At 44.3% G+C, this 22,334-nt stretch overlaps 1 protein-coding gene across 1 annotated transcript in view; it reads right to left on the bottom strand.

Annotated features, from left to right (window-relative positions):
- Positions 1-22,334, bottom strand: part of ARHGAP21 (Rho GTPase activating protein 21) — a 36,704-nt gene that overhangs the window by 1,775 nt on the left and 12,595 nt on the right. The window contains 18 exon segments of the mRNA XM_061554766.1: positions 1-1,425; positions 1,427-1,588; positions 2,717-2,751; positions 6,271-6,376; positions 6,962-7,003; positions 7,936-8,061; positions 8,447-8,536; positions 9,703-9,776; positions 10,408-10,486; positions 11,243-11,398; positions 12,870-13,018; positions 13,623-13,762; positions 15,384-15,445; positions 16,219-16,521; positions 17,236-17,385; positions 19,020-19,077; positions 21,012-21,126; positions 21,475-21,603. Of these exon segments, the coding sequence (XP_061410750.1) occupies positions 1-1,425; positions 1,427-1,588; positions 2,717-2,751; positions 6,271-6,376; positions 6,962-7,003; positions 7,936-8,061; positions 8,447-8,536; positions 9,703-9,776; positions 10,408-10,486; positions 11,243-11,398; positions 12,870-13,018; positions 13,623-13,762; positions 15,384-15,445; positions 16,219-16,521; positions 17,236-17,385; positions 19,020-19,077; positions 21,012-21,126; positions 21,475-21,603 (3,401 nt within the window).

Genomic DNA, 22,334 nt, shown 5'->3' with positions numbered 1-22,334 from the left:
GCCAGCACGCCTGAGAGGCAGGGCCGAACTTGTGGCTGCCTCTTCGGGCCTCTCTACCAAGATGCCCACCGCCCCGCCGTCCAGATCGGTGCTGCTGCCCCGCAGCCGCTCCCTCTCAATCCAGCCCGAGATGCAGAAATCCTGCGAGCGACATTTTGGCTTCAGGCGGTCGACGGCAGAGAGATTCTTCTCTTTCCTGGGCTGCAGCAGCGGCGGCGGCGATTTTGGGCGCCCCCCCGCGTGGCTCTCCCCACCCTCCCGCCAGCCCTCCAGGTCCCTGTGGCCTCCGAGCGTGTGTCGCCGCTTGATGTCGGCCTTCTTCGATTCCGCCGGTTTTTTTCTGGTCCCAAACATGTCGTCGGCCGAGATTTTCAGGCGGCTCTTCAGACGGTCAGTGATCTGCGGCCTCCAGTGCAGGGCCGGCTCGCTGTGGCCCGCCACCGGCAGAGTCTCGCTGCTCGCGGATCGTACTGACGTCAAACTGGAGCTCGACTGCTCCGCAGCGGACTTGGCATCGCAATCTTGTTCCGAAATCTTAAAGGGATTCTGCGCAACGTCTTGCTTCTTCGCGGGACCTGCGCGTTTGCGGCCGCTGTGCTTTCGCGCCAGGGTGTCGCACTCGATCAGGCGGTAGGAGTTGAATGTTTTCTGCCGGGACGAGCCGCCGCCGATCCCTCTGTCAGTGCCGGCCATGCTCTCGCGCGAGCTCACAGGGGAGCCGTCCAGACGGGATCCGCGGCCGCTCCCACTCACGAGGCGTTCGTCGTCCGAGTCGTGCGTGCCGCCAACCTCACTCACCAGCTCACTCTGCTCGTCGTCCGCCTCCTCGTCGCGGGACTCGCTCAAGCTGCGCGCGTCCTCCGTCGCAGCAGCCGCCTCCCAGCATGGGAAGTTGCTCGAGGAAGTTGTGGAATAGTCGGACGTCACCGAGTTTGCATCGGTTATCGTCGTATTCTCGTACAGCTTCAAATCGGAGAACCTGGGCACCGCTGCAGCTGTTTTTGGGTACCGGTGTCGAGGATAGGAGAGCGGTCCACCGTCGCCTCCACCAGGCCGCTCGTCGGCCAAGCAGGGGCCAACAACAAAGTCCTTATGGGCCTTCGGCTGCCTTGGCTGGCTGGAGAGAAAGGCCTGGCTTGACATGCCATGATTTGGGCCAGCGTGGGAAGAAAAGCTGCCACCCAACGTGGGGCTGGAAGTCGATTTGCACGTCAGGCCAGACGCTCTGCTCAGGGGCTCCCTGTGTCCGAGCGCAAGTGCGGCATCGCTCAACCCGGCGGCCCGCGGAAGCTCTGCGCACCGGTTGGCATGGGGATTGTAAACTGCAGTGATCGCGACGGTGGCAACGTCGGAGCCGGAGTCTTTCTTGAGTTGCCTCTCGCTGGTCTCGGGCTCGTGTGTGGGCTTCACGGCACGGGCGGAAGGGCAGCTGGGCGTTGTTGTTTCTGGAGAAGCCAGACTCGAGCTCCTCGTCTGAACTGCCAGGAGCGGCCTTCCCTCTCAGCTTACGCCGTTTGCGATGTGCGGCAGCCAGGATGGAGGGGATCAGCTCTCTGCTGTAAAGGTCACGGCTAGACCCCAGGGAAACCTGCACACACACACACACATAATTGCATAATTTTTTATACTGGCAAAATGGTCCTATAGATACAACAGCTCGACCCGAGTTATAAGTGCTGATACTTGCATTGTCTTTGTACTGCTCGCCTGTGGTCTAACACTGGTGAAACAAGGCCAATCCATTTCAAAGACGATGCTTAAATTATAGAAACATGTTTCTTTGCATGTTTTGCTACAAGCATGCGTAGTTAATGCAGAATTGACGCCTTGCAAAAGGTCTCTATTTGGTGTTCGAAAATCTTAACGCCTCCTGTTTAATTGCCAAAAAGGGTAAAACCATTCTTATTTTTTTTTTTTGACACCGCTCGACACGAGCTATTCGTGCTCCAACACTTTTATCCATAGGCTGTGTCGGGTGGAGGAGGGGTTTGCGACACATATTTTTACACGACCTAACCCAAAATAAAGCAATGATGAATCTCATACACACACGTTCGCAGTTCAATAGGAAAAAACAAACGTCACATCATTCACACAGCCAGTGTAACCGGTCTCATCTCTCATAGGTATCAAAGGACCAAAACCATAAACATCTTAGATGTTCCACAGCACCGCACCTCCGATTAGCACGGTTGGCTACGTATGGTGTGAATGAAGTTCTAAAAATTGCATTGTAATTAGGAAAGAAACCTCACGGTTCTCACTCAAGTCTCTGTTAATGCTCAACACCTGGAATGCATCGCTGGGTCACTCTTCTATCTGAACCACAGTCTGATGCCCAGCTATCGATTCTGTGAGATAACGTCACTTGTACTTGCACCCGACACAACACTGTCTGTTTACACACTGCTGCAACAATCAATCCCATTGTGATGCTTTGGAAACTTCAATTCACAAATAATGCGTATTAAAAGTGATTTGGCCCAGTAAATATTTCTTATGGGAAATGTATATTGTTTAATATTGTCTATGTTTGTGCACTCTTTTTAATTTATTTTGAAATGGTTGCGTTTGCTCTGATTTCTATTTGATTGTTTTTGATCCGATTACTATTTTCTTCATTGTTATACTTAGTTTTTATGTTACTGCTTGTCAATCTGGTGAACTACACACTCATAAAGCGATGTGTTTAGCTGTAAACTTGCAGGTATCCTACCTTTGACTTGGCAGAGTCGCTTGTGGCAGAAGTGTCTGCAACAACAAACAGAATTCAGGATTAAGCATCCTACGGGCTCCAACACCGTCAGGTCTATAACTCAGGCAGTGTTTTGTGAATGAGATGACCGTGCACACAGAATGCACACGCAGTAGATGATTATAAGAACTGTAGACAATGACAGCAAATGAAGTAAATCACACATCCCATATGCAACACAAGCTGAAAAGTTAAAGGCCTCTATAGCTGCATACAATTATTACAGCTGCTGCCATACAAAGCACAAATTCTGCTGAAGCTGGAGTCCTGCTGCTATCACACCTGGAGTGCAGCACCCAGTTCCTGCCTCGCTGCACTTGGACAGAGTTTAGAATAAAGCAGCAGTCAGTGTGATTGATGACGCAGCACTCGCTGATCTTTCCAGTGACTCGCTCATCAGCGTCCGGTCACTTCCTTGTCATTCTTCTATCGCTACTACCATGGTTACTATTCCTGTGAACTTCACTCATTGATTCCTCCATCCATGTGAGGACTCAGTCTAGCAGACTGTTCTGTCGTATCTGCACTGTTCAACCTCCCCACTGCAGGTCACAAACACTCACCCACGCAGTCATCCACTCCTCTACTAACCCACTCAACCACCACACTGCAGGTCACAACACTTCTCTTCCTGCTGTTTCCCTTGCATTGCTCCACTTTGGAATTCCCTTTCACCATCTCTCTTCCCAAACTTTTAATATAACTTTGCTCAATTCAACAAATAAGTTAACTCTGTATATATCTATTACAACTTTGAAGGTGCTGTTTGGCAATTTGGGCCTATGGGCTCTATGCTCATCAACTGTATTTAAAGCAAGCCAGCGAGGCTTTGATGCAGTAACTCATCTACGCGAGAATATTACAAAGCTATCAGAGCACCTGTTACCAATCCAATTACATTTCTGAACACGAACGGGCATTCATAAATTTACAAAAAAAAATAGGGCAAAAAATAATTCCAGGAAGCCAAGATACTTAGCAAAGCTACAGCCAAATTAGCGATAAAAACATCCAGTTTATTCTAGATGTTACTGATGTCTAACTTAACAGTTTTTCACAGCCAATGTTAAGATTCATTCTTGATTTTTGCATTTGGTAAGGTGGCCACATACCTGTCAAAAGACCCTCCACTATCCAATAGCCAAACAAATGAAATTGTCACATGTACAAGCATTTCATGATCCAATTATTGTTTCATAATGATACTAACTGGCATGTTAAACGCTAGTACTCATGATAATTTGGCCAGATCATTATTACGTTGCCAAGTCCAATAAAATTATGACTCATTACTTATTTCCGTTTCAGAAACATAAAATTCAGGAACACGTCTGCGTGAGACAGAACCTTGAGGTTTATTTGATGCTGGAAATCTGAGAGCATGGGCGCAGTGCGGTGAAGTGACATGACAGTTACACGTCACAAGCGAATGGACCCCACTGGCAAGAGGCAGGGTAACAGTGGATAGAGCATGGCATATAAAGAAAAAAATCCATTCAACAATCACAGGATAGGACAATTAAGATTTGAGCAAGCCATTATCCAATTATCATTGCCCAATACAAGACAATAATTTGATGGGGTTATGGGTGAATATTTTTCAAGGCAGAGATATAATTTGAACATTTATTTTTAAAGCTTAACACTATATTTTTGAAACCAAATAAATACACAGACAAAAGTAAACCTCCACAAATCTGTCCCTCCGGACAATTTTTTAATAAAAATTCTCTTTACACACCCCATTGGTCACATGGCTTTCTGGGAGTGCATACTTTGAGAAGCAATGGTTAAATAGAAGGTCCAAACACTGGACCTGTTTTGAAATGCTTGTCTCATCAGCAGTTAGGCTTTTCTTGATCCAATGCCACAAATCTTATAGCGAAGGACACACTCTCTTAGATATGGGTCCTACCTTTGCACACAATATATACACAACTATATGGTACATGTAAAACGTACTTCTTTCTTTTTTTAGGTGGAGGGACAAATATATGGAGGATGTATTGTCTGCTTCTTCATTTTAGTACTTATCTGCTCCACAACAACGTTCATTATTCTTTAGTATCATAGTTTTAGATATGTTAGTCCACGACGTGCTGACTTAAGAGCGTCTCTTCCTCCAGACAGAACACGACACAACACGGAACATGTATCGTACCCGCTCACAAATCCTCAGTGTCTGCTTTGAGAATTACAAAACATATTCAAATTGAGCGTGTAAAAAAACAAGAATGCTGGCCGAACCTCAACTCGGTATTAAACACTCAAACACATGGCAAGAGTCCCCCACATCGCCACCAGCAGGAGCTGCAGCAGCTAATGCCGACACAGTTTCTGACACGTCAAACAGGTGCACGCGGGGCAGCACGTCTCCTTTTTGCCGCAGTTCCATCCGTCCATTAGGCCTAAAAGGGCATTGCCTAAGGAGGGTCCGGGGATTGGGAGGGGGGGCCCCGTGCCAGGGGGAGGGGGAGCCCCCACCGACGCCTCAATGGCAAAGTGAGGCCCCCCTTCGGAGCGGCAGCCAAGGGCACAGCCCTCTGCGGTCACAGTGCGCGCAAGGTAAAGCGTCACGACTCTTCACGCCGTGCGCGAGGTACAGCCATCACTTCTTCTCCAGTTAGGTCAGTTTCATACAAAGATGAGTTACAATTCCAAGATAAGCTTATTCACCGGAGCACACTACATGTAAATGTATGCTTTTGCAGCCAAAGAGGATTTCTAACTTACTTTTCATATGCCATGCAATGGATCCGGCCATTGTTTTTGTTTTACATGCCACACTCTGACTGGCTAGTTTGATGCCCCAAGCATAGTTGATGCAGTTTCAAGTGAAATGACCGATCTAATATGCCAAATTTGTTCTCGAGAAATGTTCTTCAACTTACCGGCGAGCTGGAATAATAATTATTGGTGTATTAAACGCTTGTACACGAGACAATTTGATTGTCAGTTGGTGCAGGGTTACACAACAAATAATTGGCCAGATCATTACATGGCCTAACCCAAAAATCTATTATAAACGAAGTATGTTTGCACTTGGTCAGTAGACAAGGGAGTTAAGCCCTGTAGACCTCTCCCCGCATGACATTTACAGTTGGAATATTGCGATGTGCGATACCCTGAGAGCTGAACCCTGTGGTATGCTACTGCTGCACCTTGTGTTACAAGCTGCACCCTCAGACCAACCACATATTATATGCAGCACAAAAAGGGACAGCAGTCTCCTAGGTGACAAGACCGCACACGATGGAATACCATTAGCACGCAACACACCTTCACACTGGGGAAGGCGAAGGCAAGTCGTGTGTGGCTAATTCTTTCGTAGAGTCGAATGCAAGGTTAATCATATGAGCAGAGTTAAGTAGGTCGGAAGTGACGGTTAGTAACCGGTAAAACCTGAAATACATCAACACGGAGCCCTGTAAACACACGCGTCACGTCAGGTGGCATGGTACCGGTTTTGGCAAGCATCGGACCGTCACTGACCGGTCCAACTGCAAACAGCTTACCGGACACATCGCCTGGGCTGGAGGCAGTGCGGCCGATGTTGGTGAGAAGGTGGTTGATATTGGGCATGGGTTGGGCCTCCACAGCAGTAGAGTCCTGCATGGGGGTCTGCAGGAGGCACACAGGTGCTGTACACTCACCGCGCCATGCCGCTGTATGCTGCCACCACACCCTCGTCAGCGTTCAGAACCGCAGCCATTCGAGAGCCAACATGCGGTCTCCACGCAGCGTGTGGGTACGTCTAACCCCCTGTTTCTAGCGCTCATCATCTCCAATTCGAGTTAGTTCTTGTCGCTAGTTGCAGAGCTACGCAATTCGATCTGGGAGGCCAGCCTGGTCAACACTATGGTGTGTATTCAAATACTACGCGCCCATCTGCTTTCATTCACAGCTGACGTTCTAAATCCAGTCACATAATTCGTAGAAAAATAGGCCATTATGTGTCGGCGTCATGGCCCAAATTACAAAAATTACACAACATTTTACTAAATTAGGATCGCTCCGACTTTGAAACCCTATCAGGACCCTCCTGAAAAGGTCTTGAGACTGGGGGAGGCTTTGCAGGGTAAACAAGAGTAAAATAAAACCTTTCAGGGCTGTGTATGTGCGCTTGGGTATTTTATGTTCAGTAAGTCTACGTGAACTTGATGTGTATCCCTCCCTCCCACCAGCAGCACAACAGTAATTACTCACAGTTGCGTCGTTTTCACTGTCATCCGTAAAAAACCAGTCGTACTGAAAGAGAAAACATACGTGACAGTGAGGACCACAGAAAGCAAACCAATCACTACAATGAGCAAAATTACATTTCCAGGTATTATTCTGTGATAGCACGGCAATCGATAAGCATTATTCTGGAAATATAACGGTAAAGCAATCCAGAGTACGCAGCTCTATCGATGACCCCGATTCCTGTACGATGACAAGCAGATACTCGATCTGTTTTGGACATTCTGGAGCCATTAAATTATGCTGGGAAGAAACGATGTTACACAACACAATCATTAGCGACATCATGGAGAATATAAGTAACAAAAAATAAGCGGACAGCATGCCACCTTTACATGTTGGGTATTTTATGCATAAAACATACGTTTTTACACATCCCATCAGCCACATGGCCATCTCGGAGTACATCATATCATCAGCATTGGTTCAAAATAAGCAATAAGTTCAAAATCATTTGTTCAAGCAAGCTCTGACTGCTGAGACAATGATTGATGAAATTGGTCCAGCATTTACTTATATTGAACCAATGCTTCTGATAACATGCACTCCCAGTAACCTGTGTGATTGAAAGCATGTGTTAAAGAAATGTTATTTTTGATGTGGAGACATAAGTATGTTAATGTGTGCTGTCTGATGTTTAATTGTTGTTCAGTAGGTACCACTGTGTCAGCCTTGTAAGGGTACACTGTCATATAAAGAAAGCAACGCATTTTATCATTTACAGGTACACTGATTGATGGTTTTAATTGGGCAAATACACAAATGAATTTGTTTGGCCATGTCAGGGGTGGTGGAGGGTTCCATGATCATTACGTGGCGCAACTCAAAAAAAAATTCGGAATCATATTGGCTCTGAAAACCTACGTATCTTGAGACATAAAATTAACACCAGAGCAGGGTACAGGCAGAAATTACATTCAGAAATATGTTAAACATACGTGTTGTATCAGTGTCTCCACAATCTTGTACTGGTCTGGCATGTGAGTAACCATGTCGGTCATGTTGTCCTCAGAAGTACGAACCAACGTGGGTCCGAACACAATGGCCAGGTTCCTGGGCTCCATCTGAAAAGGCACCATCCCACTACTCAGCATGCACACACAAACACACACCATAGCCTACACGCTGCCACATCACACACCCTACATAGACCAATGGGATTAAGACGTCACCATGGCCACAGTTGGAAGAGCTCACTGATGGGACTGTGTCCAGATCTTTTAAGGATCAGTGAGCTCCACCTCGATGCTAAGGACTAATCACACATGCAAAACCTGACCCATACATTTTCACAAACACACCCCATGGGGCATCCACACACACATACAATCCACCGTGAACAATGCATAGCAAACCAGTCGAAGCATTCATATCACACAGCTAATCACCGTCTTGTCCTGCTATACACTACACACAGCGTCCCACCCTCAGATAGCAGCCTGGCTCTACCTTGTTCTTGGGTGAGTTCTCTGCTATGGTCTTCAGATGCATTGAAAGGAACTTCAATGTGTGGAAGTGATGCTCTGGGAGCTCATGGATCTATAGAAATACAACAAATGTTATTATTATTTACTGTAAACACATATCTTGCATATTTTTCTACATAAATGAAAAGCATATCACCCAGTACAAGAGTGCATATCGGGTAAACGTGAATATATATATATATAACACACCGAAGTGTAGTGTAACTCTCTTAACTGCAACAGTTAGGGAAAAGTGTCAGTAAGCAGGTCTTTTTATTAAAAACTTTTAACACAGTTGCTGAACACAGGCCCAAATGGTCACCTCACACATGTCCTTGGTTATTCTTCCGTCTAACTCACACTGCAATGCCGAGCTGTCGGATCTGTATGATAGCTTCACTTGCAGTTGTATTTTGTCGCATGTTTTTCTCTGTTTATATTCGAATGTAATAATCACCCTACATCCAAACACATGGCAATCGTCACCCCCTACTGCAAAAACATGGTAGGGTCCTTTTGAAAAAGAGTTCCGATACTCTGTGAGCCTTTCTTGGGTAAACAAGTGTAATAATATTCTTTGGGTCTTACGGTAAAGTCACGCTAATAGGTTCAAATTAATAAATAAAAACTACGACGTTTCGATCACAACACAAGTGATCGTCATTAGGAGGAAAACAGAGGTGTAAAGCTGCTAAAAGCAGACTGTTATAGTCAAGTGGAAACCCTCCCTATAGAGGCGGTTCTCAATATTGACTTAAAGCTTTTGTGACTGCAGGAATTCATATTCTTTGGGTCTTTCGGTAAAGTCACGTAAATAGGGTTTCCGCTTAACTATAACAGTCTGCTTTAAGCAGCTTTCCCCCACTGTTTTCCTCCTGATGACGATCGTTTGTGTTGTGATCGAAACGTCGTAGTTTTTTGTTATTTTTATAATTTTTAACCTATCTACGCGACTTTACCGAAATACCCAAAGAATATGAATTCCTGCAGTCATGAAAGCTTTAAGTCAAGTTTGAAGTGCAATAATAATGACCATCAGTCGCAGATGCAGGCTGTTTAGAATCCACACTAACCCAGATGCCCAATTTTGTTTGACCTCTGAATTACTCCTGCATAATACATATTTCTATTTGTCCTATTGTAAGACAGTTTTAATGACAAATGCGGTGAATATTCCATGTGAATTTCATTTATGCTAGTGTCCAATACTTGCAGTACACCTTAGAGTAAATTGCTTACCAGTTTTTTAAGTGCTTTCAATCTTTCCACACCATTCTCCATCCGATTAGCATCAATAAATTCATAGTATTTTTCTGGAAAGGTAAACAGTTTATTTGAATTGCAGGATTCCGCAGTGCACAGCAGGAGTCACTTCCCTGAACGTTAAAAAACGCACGATAAAATATAAACATCCTGCTGCGTCACAAAAAATATAATCATAAGCCTCATTGTGAAAATAAGAACATAAATAAGCAGAAAATGTCCTCCTCCACATATCTGTGCATACATTTTTTTTTACAAATCTCATCAGCCACACAGCCTTCTTTATGGGAGTGCACAATTTCAGAAACATTCGTTCAACGCAAGCAAACTCTGGACCAGTTTCAACATTCAGTGTTCTCGTGATCAGTCAGGTTTACTTCAACCATTGTTGGATGTTTATAGGCAAGGACCCTCTCTGTTAAACATGGGTCGTAATTCAACACAAAACTATACAATACATAACACAAGATAATCATGAGTGTAATTGTGGAGAATACTGGATATGTGTGAAAAAGAGCTTCATAGATCATCGGATTCTGAATACAAGCAATGAAATAAATAATGACATTATACACCTCCATCCTAGAACTGTCCCGTGTAGCTATTGGCAAGCACTTGGTCCATCATGTACTCTACACACCAGGGAAGTCGCACAGGGACAGACGCTGGTTGCTGAGTTACCGTCAGTGAAGAGTGGCTCTGGAAGCTTTCTGAAGAACGACTTCAGTAGACTGCTAATGACATTCAGGTCACGCCATTTCTGAAAATTTAAATGACGAGCAGAGAAGAGTTGTAGGAAAACACATCCTAAAAATGTCGTCACATTTACTTTTTACCTGTGGTTACTGTGGGTGCTGTTGTCGCCCCATTATCCAAATAGAACAGTGACCAATTCTCCAAGGCCAGTGTGCTAACCATTGAGTGTAAATGTTGTGGCTTGGCTCTCCAACACACCGGTGTGCTGTACTCGTGACGAATTGGCATGTTCTGTTTATGTGACAACACTTACTAGTTGGCTGTTGTTGGATGGTGGCGGGTTTTAACGACACATTTATATATTTACGCGATCTAACCCAAAAAAAACCTCTATCATTATGCCCTTGTCTGCTTCCTTCTTTTCCCAAGTTAAAAAAGCTAAAATAATGAAGATAAGAATGGGATTTAAAACTTTCGTGACTGCAAGAATAAATATTCTTGGTTCTTTCGGTAAAGTCACGTAGATAGAAAACAAAAGTCTAAATTTAAAGCAAAAAACCCACGACGTTTCGATTGCAACACAAGCGGTCTTCTTCAGGTGGAGAGAAAAGAAACCTCCACGATCAGCGGCACCTGAAGAAAACCGCTTGTGTTGCGATCGAAACGTCGTGGGTTTTTTTGCTTTTAATTTACATTTTTGTTTTCTATCTACGTGACTTTACCGAAAGAACCACGAATATAATAAGAATGGGTTTTACCCTCTGGTAAACAAAGCGACATGGCAACATCTCGATGTGAATGCAGGCGACCCCTCACGTACATCATCGTTGGTGTCAATCTCCGTTACGCCGCGGTTGAGCTCCTCCTGCAGGCTGCACACGGCAGCATTGTTGCCGGGGACACGATAGATCCCCGTAGACTCCAGCCCACGCTCCTCTACCAGCCCACAGCACACCTCCACGATCAGCGGCAAAAACTGCATCCACACCAACACGCACACAGCAGCCACCAAAGCACGTTCCCATATACGTTATAATTCAAAATAAATCTTAAGCTTCATTGTGAAGCTTAACGCACAAAATATATAAAAAGACAATGTGCCCTTTTTCATATATCCTTCTCTCCATTAAAATTGTTATTTATACTCTCCATGATACCGAAAGACCCAAGAATATGAATTCCTGCAGTCACGAAAGCTTTAAGTCAAGATTTACTCTCCATGATGCTCATGATTATTTTAAGTTATGTATTACACAGCTTTCACAAAACTACGACCCATATTGTAAACAGAGAGGGTCTTGTCTGCAAGATCAGCGGTTCACCAGCATTAATTCAAGCAAGCCTGACTGCCGATGAGAAAATGAATGTCGAAACCAGTCCAGGCTTGCTTGGAGAAATGCCGAACTGCCAGTTGTTTATAGGCAAGGACCCTATCTGTTAGATATAAGTCCTAGTTTGACAAAGCCAATGTAGTACATGACTAAAACAATCACGTTTATATTCATATTGGGGAGATGTAAAGAGGGAATTTTGAACGTCGCTAGAATGTTTCTAATTATTACACACTACAATACAAGTGACAGTCATTCAAAGTCAGACAATTTGTGAAACTAGATATGCAAATTGGTCGAGATATATGACAGGAGCAAGCCAGGTGGATCAGCGGGAGCATGAGCGGCTTGCAATCGAAAGGTTGCAAGTTTAAATCCTGGTTGGGGGTTGACTCGCTATCGATCTAGGGTCGATAAAATGACTACCACTTTGTGGGGAAGTCAACAGTAGTTTTCTATGTATGAGACTTGCCCCCACCATAGGAATGAGGAATTTCCACCACTGGCTCAGGGCTGTAAACAGGAGATGAGAACCGCCTCAGTGCTCATTTGAGCAGCAACACACTTGGCCTTGAGCGTAGCAAAAGTGACAGTTGCTGTTTTTGTTTTATTAGAGGCACTACACTGTTCCAAATCCACACACCGACAAAGTTGAGAGAACCTCTTCCAAAAACAGAGAATGGTTAAAATCAGGGTGACGATTACCACATTGGACAAAAGTACAATTCATAATTGAGTTTTAGGCTGAACCACGTAATGATCCGGCCATATTTGTGCTGAACCTTTCCACCACCCAACACGGGCAATCAAATGTAATAGTTAAGTGGTGCACAATTATAAAAGCACCAATTGTAATCGCTTCGGCACCTTCAGGAAAATCCAGAAGTCAGAATAACTGTGTCAATTCAAGAGTTGTAATGCGGCATATTCAGCAAAAAGCAGAGACGGACATTAACCATCACAAATTAGTTATTCTATATTTGTTTCTAATTTATTTTGGCCAATGATTAACATTGTGTTTTTTTAATTATAATTGCTCGTGAATATACTATAATCGGGCGCAGCATGGTGTTGGATGGCAAGTTAGCCCATTCACATGGCAAACATTTCACGTGCCTTGTTGTGGAGGCCTGGAGGGCAGTCCTCAAGTCGCACTCCGAACATGGCCATTGCGTCTGTGTTTGATCTTCCACTAAACGGATTTTTCATGATGCTCTGGATGCCTTTACGCCACAGTGCCTTGTCCTTAGGGGGGCTCAGGTCCTCTGCGAAACGGCATTCACCACAAGAGGACACGCAAATGTGAGGCATTGAGGACATCATTGCAAACAAGGTCTTCCATCTCAAGGGATTTTCCAGGTGAAATATTTAAAAAAATAGATGCGCTGCAGGCCTCGAGTGTAAATACACAAACACAGCAGCACTGTGCAATTACAATTTGTTTTTAAAGCTATTAAAACACGAGCATATCTAAGCTCTGCAAAATGAAAGGCGTTAAGATATTTCTTGAATGGAGAAAGGTGATTATAGGAGCTTGATAAAAAAGAGACAATGTGGAAGAAATTCCCAAGTGGAACAGTGCGTGTAAAAGGAGAAAGAGAACTGCTGTGACCAGCAGTGTGTTGGTTGAATGAGTGGGTGTGATTGAGAGGGTAGGTTGGTGGGTGAGTGGGTGTGTGAATGGTTGAGTAAGCGAGCGAGTGGGTGAGTTGTTAGGGCCTGCAGTGTGGTGGTTGAACAAGGTATAGAGGAGATGAAGCAGTCTGTCTGGTCAATATAGGAGGAATGAAAGAGTCAAGTTCACAGGAACAGTAACCAAAGTAGCACCAGTTGTAGAGTGAATACAGATTGAAGGTAGGGCACACTCACCCTTGGAGCCAGCCTTGCGATCCGAGTCCTGTTTTGGAGATCGTGGGACCCTTTGCTCAGACTTGGGCCCCAGCAGTGTTGATTTTCCCAGTGTTTGTCGGAGCATGCGAGGAGATGGCTCCACCTTGTTACTTAGTGCACTGTACAAAATACAAACACACACCATCATCATCACCAGCAATAATCAATTCACTGCTGGAAGAATGCCTTCCAAAGTCATCGCCATCTCTCACAATCCTGCGATGCAACAATCCATCCAGTACCTAAAAATGGAACTGAACTTATCTCTCCATGTCTTTGGTGGACATCCTCTCAGATGCATTCCACTCCTTGGCTGCCACTCTTGACCATCATTCCTTCTCGTAGTGTACTCTGCCCAAGCCCACTTTCTTAACAGTTTGGAAGCTCTCATTAACCTTCCGACAGATTTATTGTTCAAAGAAATGTCAAAGTTGGGCTCAGGATAAATGAGTGAAACAAATATCAAGAACACACACGCACAAGGAAAACACACACGCATCTACGGAAATGCTCGACAACATAATATGCACAATTCAGTCACCGTCAGAAATAAGGAATAAACCACAAGGTAAAATGTATGCAAATGCCCAACGAGCATATCCAGAAAGATTAATTTAAATGTAACAGCACATAACGTACCAAGAATAAAATATACAAAAATCTGTAAAATAATGGAGTTTGCCAGACATTCTGGTATGGGACCAGAGCTTGGGCAATTGTTGGCAGCACCAGGTTCTAGCTGACTTCCAACTTGCCTGTGGTTTTCCGTACCTCTGTGGGAAATGTATGCATTACGAATCCTGCTACTGCGTTTTGAGATGCAATTTGCATGAACGGTGGTCTCGACAAGCATTTTTTAATATACAGTGGAACCTCTGGTCACGAACGCTTCTGACCACGACCAAATCGGGTTCCGACCAAAAAATTGACAACATTTTTGAATCTGGTCACGAACACAAACTCGGGTGGCGATCAAACACGGCCACGGCCGATTTCCCCTTCCGCGCCATTTTTTTGTAAGCGCCAAATTTCCTGTTGTTTGTTTACAAACAACATAAAGCGTAACTGTTATGTACATAACTTTTGTTATATAAAATTCCTAGTAAGATATTAATTTTGTGAGTGTAGACATACCCCTCCCCCCTCATTCAAGCCGTAATTTAGAGAGCGAAAGCGCTGAGTACGTAAATCGCTAACATAAGAACCCGTTAATCTCTTCTCGCATCATTCATACGATGATGCGGTGAAGTAAAAGTTCACATGATATTACGGTGAATGCTTCCAAAAACAATACTGTACCCAAATATTACTGTAAACTTACTTTCAATAGAAACATGAATTGCTCATACGAATATTCTCTCTCTCAGAATCGACCGACTGATGTAGCAGACGAAACAATCATCTTGTTGAACGATTCTAAACCTTGACGCGGCAATGTTAGTTTTCTTTGTTGTTCAAGGTCTTCTCAGTGTTATTCAATGTTTTAACATTTAGTTTACTATTACGCTATGAATTATATGGCATAATTAACTATTTTTGTGCTTAAAAATCTTTAAGAAACAATATTTATATACAGTTCGTAAGAGTCTGGAACAGATTAATCGTATTTACATACAATCCAATGGGGAAATTAGGTTCGAGTCACGACCAAATCGGGTTGCGACCAAAGTTATGGAACGAATTATGGTCGTGACCAGAGGTTCTACTGAATCTCAAAGCATCAATTCCAGGACAACTTACTTGACATTGCTGTATTCTTTTATCTTCCTGCTTATCAGATCCCGGCTCAGAGCCCCAGAGTCCTAAAAACAAAATAGTTATTTATAACAATCGAGAGTAAGGTGTGGACGAACAGGAAGACGTGTAAAATAACCCCTGGTCGGAGACCCGCTCCGAAGTGCAGCACTCCACCACATTCACATCCTGCGTCTGGCCACGAGGCTCGGTGATTTTTTTCACCTAGAAAAAAAAATCACTTAAACTTCAATCATTGATTCCTCCGCACATGTCGACGACTCGAATATTTCATGTCATCGACAGTGTTCAACCACCACACTTGCAGGTGGGCAGCACAATTCCTTTCCTGCTTCTTCAATCACCGCTCCACTTTGAAATTCCCTACAAATGTCTTTTGGATAAGCTCTTATAATCACCTGGCTGGCTCAATTCAACACACGTGTTAAAGCTTATCCATTTAAACTTTAAAAATGCTGTTTATTGCTAGAAACGTTACGTTTTAGGCTATTGCTAGAAACTTTACATTTTAGGCCGTTGGACTTGAGCTCAGCAACTGTGTACAAATGTTGTTTACAGCCCTGAGCCAGTGACAAGGTGAGTCTGTCCGCAGGACAACCACTGTTGACTTCCCTATGAAGTGGTGCTAATTTAATCGATTCAGGAGGGTTTATGGGCCAAGTCAATCCCTGCCCCCGAACCAGGATTTCAACTCGCATGCTCTACAATGGAGCCACCTGGTTGGTTGGTTTTCATCTCAGGAACCTTTGGGCCTGTGCTCCACAACTGTGCAATCAATGTTCATGACATTTAGAGCGTTTCGTTTTGCATCGCCACCCACCTCGCCATCTGGGTTGCTACCTTCCTGTATCGCGTGAATCCAGCCCAGCATTTCATCCCGGCTTTCCGCCTGGAACAGGTACTCGCTGCAGTCGGACGTGGTGAGACGGAACACGTTCTTGCGCCGCGTGTCACTGTAAGAGATGTCCACCAGGCTGTTTTTGATGCTCACGGGGTGGTCATCCTCGGGGACGCTAGGTTCGCCGGCTCCGCCGCCCTCGCGCTTGTCTTTATGCAGCAGCAGTGTGTGGCCTCGCAGGAGGCAGTACACCTGCTTCCACAATCGTGTGCTGCCGCTTAATCGCTACAGGGCGGCATATTGGGGTGAGAGGTCGGGGGCAGGACACGAGAGATATTCACAATCGATTTCTGGGTTAGGCAACGCAATGATCTGACCAAATCTCATCTACATCATGAGGAAATGTGTACATTTCATTGTGAGTATTGTTCTTCAACCTACCAGTGAGCCAAAGTGTAAATGATTGACGTGTTAAACGCCCGTATGTGTGACGATTTGTTTTGTTTGACTGTGTCGGTTGGTGGAGGGTTCCTCGGATTTGCTGACAAGTCATCATAATGCACAATGGGAAAGACTGCAGGAATGTGAGAAGAACTTAACCTGTAAAGTTGGGCTCAGGATAAATGTCCACCCAGCCGCTGACCAACCAGCAGTTGGGTACAACAGATATACGATTGGCAGGTCACATGTGGTGGGTTCAAGCGTGGGTATTTCCACCTCTTCCAACAAGTATGGTCAGCGTGGACAAGAAGACCAAGGACCCTTTAGATCTCCCTCTAGTGGAGACTCTTCTGCCAGCGGTGTTATGAGTGAGACATTGCAGGGCTACACTTTTACCTATTAACTGAGGAATGAGGGCAATGCACCACAGGGTGACTTAGGCCACCATGCCATTTGTACATTCGCGTGTACCAATCACTGCATTCGTTCCTGACTTTCAGAACCAATAATCGATTCTGCAAATGGTTACAGTTTACCGGTTATTGTCTAACAACTCACCTTGGCCTTCTCCCCATGAAAGCGGAAGTGCAGCCAGCCCTGCTTGGTGACGTCACCTCCCAGGCCCAAGTGAGTGATGTCTGATGTAGAGCGTCGCCTCCGGTACGGTCCTGCTCCTGCATCCTCCGTGAACTCAGGGTCTTCCACAATCTGAATATCGCAATCACATAGGCTCCTTCAATGCTCTTGATACATGATACTCAAGTAAAGCACAAGCTGAAAATAATAGGCATTTAGCTGTCCAACAGGCAAATACGTAACCGTCAATCACCACTGAGTCGAACACAATTCTCGATTAGGGTGACATAAACATGGTCAAGTTAAACTAAAAGAAAAATCCCATGACAATATAATGCAAGACTGACAATAGCAAAGTTTCTCCAAATATTTTGAACAATATTATTCTTATCCATAGAAAAAAAACATTCATCTGCTTAGCACAGCAATCTCCTCCAAGCTGTCATGGAACATTTATAATACTCATCTAGCTAAGGAGGCATCGCAAAAGCTTGCTTTCTTTTCCGTGACAAAGCATCTTCAACGCGCAACAATTATTACTCCTGCTACACAAAAAAAAATTTGGCTGAAACTGGAATCCTGCTGCTGTCATACTTGGGGTGAAGCACCCAGTTCCTACCTCGCTTCACTTGGACAGAATTCAGAGTGAAGCAGCAGTCAGGGTGATTGACAATCCAGCACTATCACTGGCGATCAGTCGCCTCCGTTTGAACCATTATATTGCTACTACCATAGTAACTATTCCTGTACTTCACCGATAAAGTTTCCTACACCCATGTTGAAGACTGTTCATCAGTGACTATTTCGTCTAATACACGTGTAGTAGGTTCCAGGAGACTTGGACGACGTAGTTGGAGGCACACTTATTTATTAACCACAATGTACATAACAGGCCGAGATGTACAACACTCGAAGGGGTATCGGCCCCTTCACCCGTCTAACAGGGAGATCACACAATCTATGTCACGGCTAGCCTACTCCTAGGTCCTCCACTACAGGGCTAGGGGAGGCAAGCTGACCCAGCTCTGGTTAATGCTGGGATTATGGCACCCCGAGTCCCCAGACCGGCTCTTACAAGAGCATCGGCTCTGAGCTCTTGGGGCCACGCCACTGGCTTGCCCTGGTCGGTCCTGAGAAGGACAGCGATCCAGGGGAGTCCCAGGGCCTATCTAGCCGGTCTTCTTGCTTCGCTGGTTAAGGCTGAACACTGAACCCCGAGCCCTCCGGCTCACCGCCTTATATAGCAACTCCCCCACTGAGGGGTGGGGCCGTGGGGAATCCCAGCGCCGTGTTAGCCCCCCAGGCTAAACTGTGCGGACGTGGATGTAAGCACCTCTTGGCGTACGGGCATAACCACGCCCAGTGTGGTTGTTTGCCCTCCGTAACACCTCTACACATGCTCTGTTAAATCACCGCACTGAAGGTCAGAACACGTGTCTTTCTGCTTCTTCCCTCGAAATGTTCCACTTAGGAATTCCCTCCCATCGTCTCTCGTCCCAAGCTCTTATACCATTGTCCAATTGGAGAAACTTGAAAACCTAATTTGGACCGTGGCACTGGCACACAGTGGCCTACTGTTTTCAAAAGATGTCACAGGATCTTCAACATCCAGTGCGAGTGAAAATAGATGGGGTGTAATATTTTACGGTTCACACACACTGCGTTATTAACCAGGGTGGCCTGCCTGGTCTGAACACGCAGTCACTGAGCCGTGTCACCAGCCAATCAGTAAATCCTTTATAATATTAAAATTGTACAACACATACCCCTTCAGAAAAGAAGTTCTTGAGTTTCTTGATGCTTGGCACTCGCTTTGGCTGTTTCCTGTGAGACAACGCTATTATCAGTAGTGAACACGGACTTCTTTACAGCCAATGTTATCATTCAGAATTTACTGTTGTGTTAGGTCACGTAATGATCCGGCCAAAGCTCTGTCACATGACCCTCCACCATTCGACACCGCCAAAGAAATAAAACGGTCATGTGTATAAGCATTTAACATGATAATTGGTTTTTTACCCTTCTATCTGGCAACAAAACTGACACCTTTTTTTACAAGGAGTCATGTTTACATAGACCACAATACCTGTTGCCAGATAGAAGGGTAAAAAACCAATTATAATATTTTTACTGGCAAATGAGGTTCCAATGGTGTAAATGCTTATCCCCGAGCTCTCATACTCTGATGGTGCATTGTCTTTGAGTTGTGCGCCTTTTGGCGTCATCTGGTCCAACCCATGTGAGACTAGGCTCTAAGGAAAGCTGTCTCGGGTGTGGACCAATCAACTTCAAGGACAGTGCACATTATCAGAGTTATGTTTTTTGTTTGCATTATGACTGCAGGTATTGTGGTCTATGTAAACATGACTCCTTGTAAAAAAAGGTGTCAGTTTTGTTGCCAGATAGAAGGGTAAAAAACCAATTATCATATTTTTACTGGCAAATGAGGTTCCAATGGAGCATTTAACATGTCAATTATTGTTTCAGCTCAATTCTCACAACCAAATTAGGTAATAAATATGCAGAACATCGCAGTAACACAGCTAATTATTATCGATCTGAAACACTACTAATTGGTGCGTCGTTAAAACACTTGTATGTGACAATTGTATTTGTTTGGCTGTGTCCGGTGTTGGAGGGTCTTATGACAGAAATTTGGCCAAACCACTACGTGGCCTAACACAAAAATGAACTACGAATTTCCAGGGGGAAACCATCATCATATTTACTATACTCCAGAAGATTTAATTCTGCACTTCACTGCACAATATGTTTTAAACAAATTATGCAAGCTGGCTATTCTTAATATGCAACAGTAACAGCTAACAGCAACAATCTTACGTTGTGTATTACAAAATAAATCATTAGCATCAGTGAGAGTATAAGTAACAAAATAAATAATCAGCCAATACACCTCATCTTTGTATTGTGTATTTAAAGTTTTGCATGGAACTAGGACCCACGTATAACAGAAACGGCCCTTGCCTATTCACATTTGACAGTTCATTATCATTGGTTCAAGCCAGCCGGGCTGTGCTATAAGACAATGAATGTCGAAATTAGTTCAGTTTGTTTCTGTTGAATCAACGCTGCTGATATTATGCACCCCGAAGACTGTGTTGTTAGTGGGATGTGTGAAATAATACTTTAGTAAAGTGCATTGTCTGCCTATTTATGAAGCTGCTTATCAATAAGCGAATGAGTACAAAGACTAGAGGCAGATCATGTCGCAGGGATGTGCTAGGCCATTTGTGTTATGGGTCACACGCATGCACTGTAAATACAAAGTCAAGGCATGTATCTTGCCTGCACATCAGATTACAAATGCTGTTAGGTCAAGGTAGTGTTGTTGGTCAGGTGCCTCAGTGGCAGAGAGGGAGACACGCAATCGGAAGGTTGCGAGTTATAATCCTGAGTACCACTTTTCGGGTAAGTCAATAGTGGTTTACTACCCGATGGAGACTCGTCCCTTTTCGTTGACTGGTGGTATTTCCTCAACTGGCTCTGCAGGGTCGTAAACAGGCGATGAGCACAGACATAATGCTCAGTTGAGGAGGATATAACTCCTCAACCGAGCATTTTTTTTACAAGATTAAATAATGCAGGGTTATCGGTGACTGGTAAACTGGTAACCCTTTTCAGAATCAATTAAAGTAAGGAACCGGTAATGGATTGCAATGGAATTTTTTGCAGGAAATTACTTTGACACGAATTACTATAGCGAGCACTGGTGTCATCTCGGTAGGTGCAACACTCACAGAAGAGTCTTTCCCTCCTCACGTATCTCATCCAAACCCTCATCGTACGACTTGGAGCGCTCCGTTCCCATCGCAAGCAGATAGGACGACCTGCGACTGCCCTTTACGGCGTCTTCTAAAAAGAGAACCAGAAATGCATCAATAATATCAAGAGAGATTTCAAGTTTGTTTTGTGCAACCCGGTGTTGAGAAGTCTATGGACAAGGATAATCTCATTCACAGGCGTGACCTGGGCCACCAAAGAGACATAAGAACATAAAAACAACAATTGAGCGGAAAAAAAATCAGAGCTACAGCACTCATATCGATATCACTCCTGCAAATTATCCTATCTTGGTCTCACTCAAGTTCTCGCGGTGATAAACAAAATAAATGTGAAACTTGACTGTAATTTGCCACTTGTGACAGATCTGTGTTAAGTGAGAAGTTGCGCCAACGCCGGGCACATGTTAAAATGTCTCACCGGGATCATTAGACCACTGGCGTCGTACAACGCCAGAAGTGCCCACAGTGGGCGGGCCCCTCTGTGAGGAGACGACGGCCGAGGCAGAAATGTCTTCACTATCCTGTTCCCCAGGGCTCCCAGGCTCATCTACAGAACACAGGCAAAGAAAGCAGAGAAATTAGCAGGTGTATAACATCGTGTGAATTGTAGAATATTTAAGTCTAATTAATAATCACAAGCGTCATTCTGGAGAAAATGAATAACAAAATAAACAACATTAAAAAAACTGTGTATTTCAGTAGCATCGGTTCAACACATGCAAACTCAGGACCAGTTTTGACATTCAGTCTCATCAGCAGCCGGGCTTGCTCGAGCCAATGTTGGTGAGCTGCCAGATGTTTATAGGCTGCCAGATGTTAGATATGAGTCCTAGTTTGACACAAAACTATTTAATACACAACACAAAATAATTATTCGCGTCATTGTGGAGAGTTTAAATAACATAAATAATTAGCCAATACGTCTCTTTTACGTCTGTATCACCACAAAACATTTTATATAGCCCATCAGCCACATGGCCTTCAGCGTTGCTTGTTTAAATACATCAACATGTTGTCGGTAAAAACACTCACAAACAAATGTACCAAATTATTCCCATGAAATTACGTCCTACATCTTCATAAAAATCTACAGTCAGAATACAATTCAGGAATTCAAAATAACCGTGTCACTTGACCCAACGTCTTAAATGCACTTCCTTATCTCTATCAGAAGTGAAACGTGAGAATTGTTCAACTTACCAGCAAACGGAAACAACAATTGGCGCATTAAACAACTTTTCTAAGTGACAATTAATATTTGTGTGGCTATGTTGGGTG

The sequence above is a fragment of the Lethenteron reissneri genome, chromosome 20, assembly GCF_015708825.2.
Source record: "Lethenteron reissneri isolate LAM-NWPU_2019-01 chromosome 20, ASM1570882v1, whole genome shotgun sequence".
In the NCBI taxonomy this organism is placed as follows: Eukaryota; Metazoa; Chordata; class Hyperoartia; order Petromyzontiformes; family Petromyzontidae; genus Lethenteron; species Lethenteron reissneri.
Note: the sequence above shows the minus strand (reverse complement) of the source record. Positions and strands in the feature narration are given on the sequence as shown.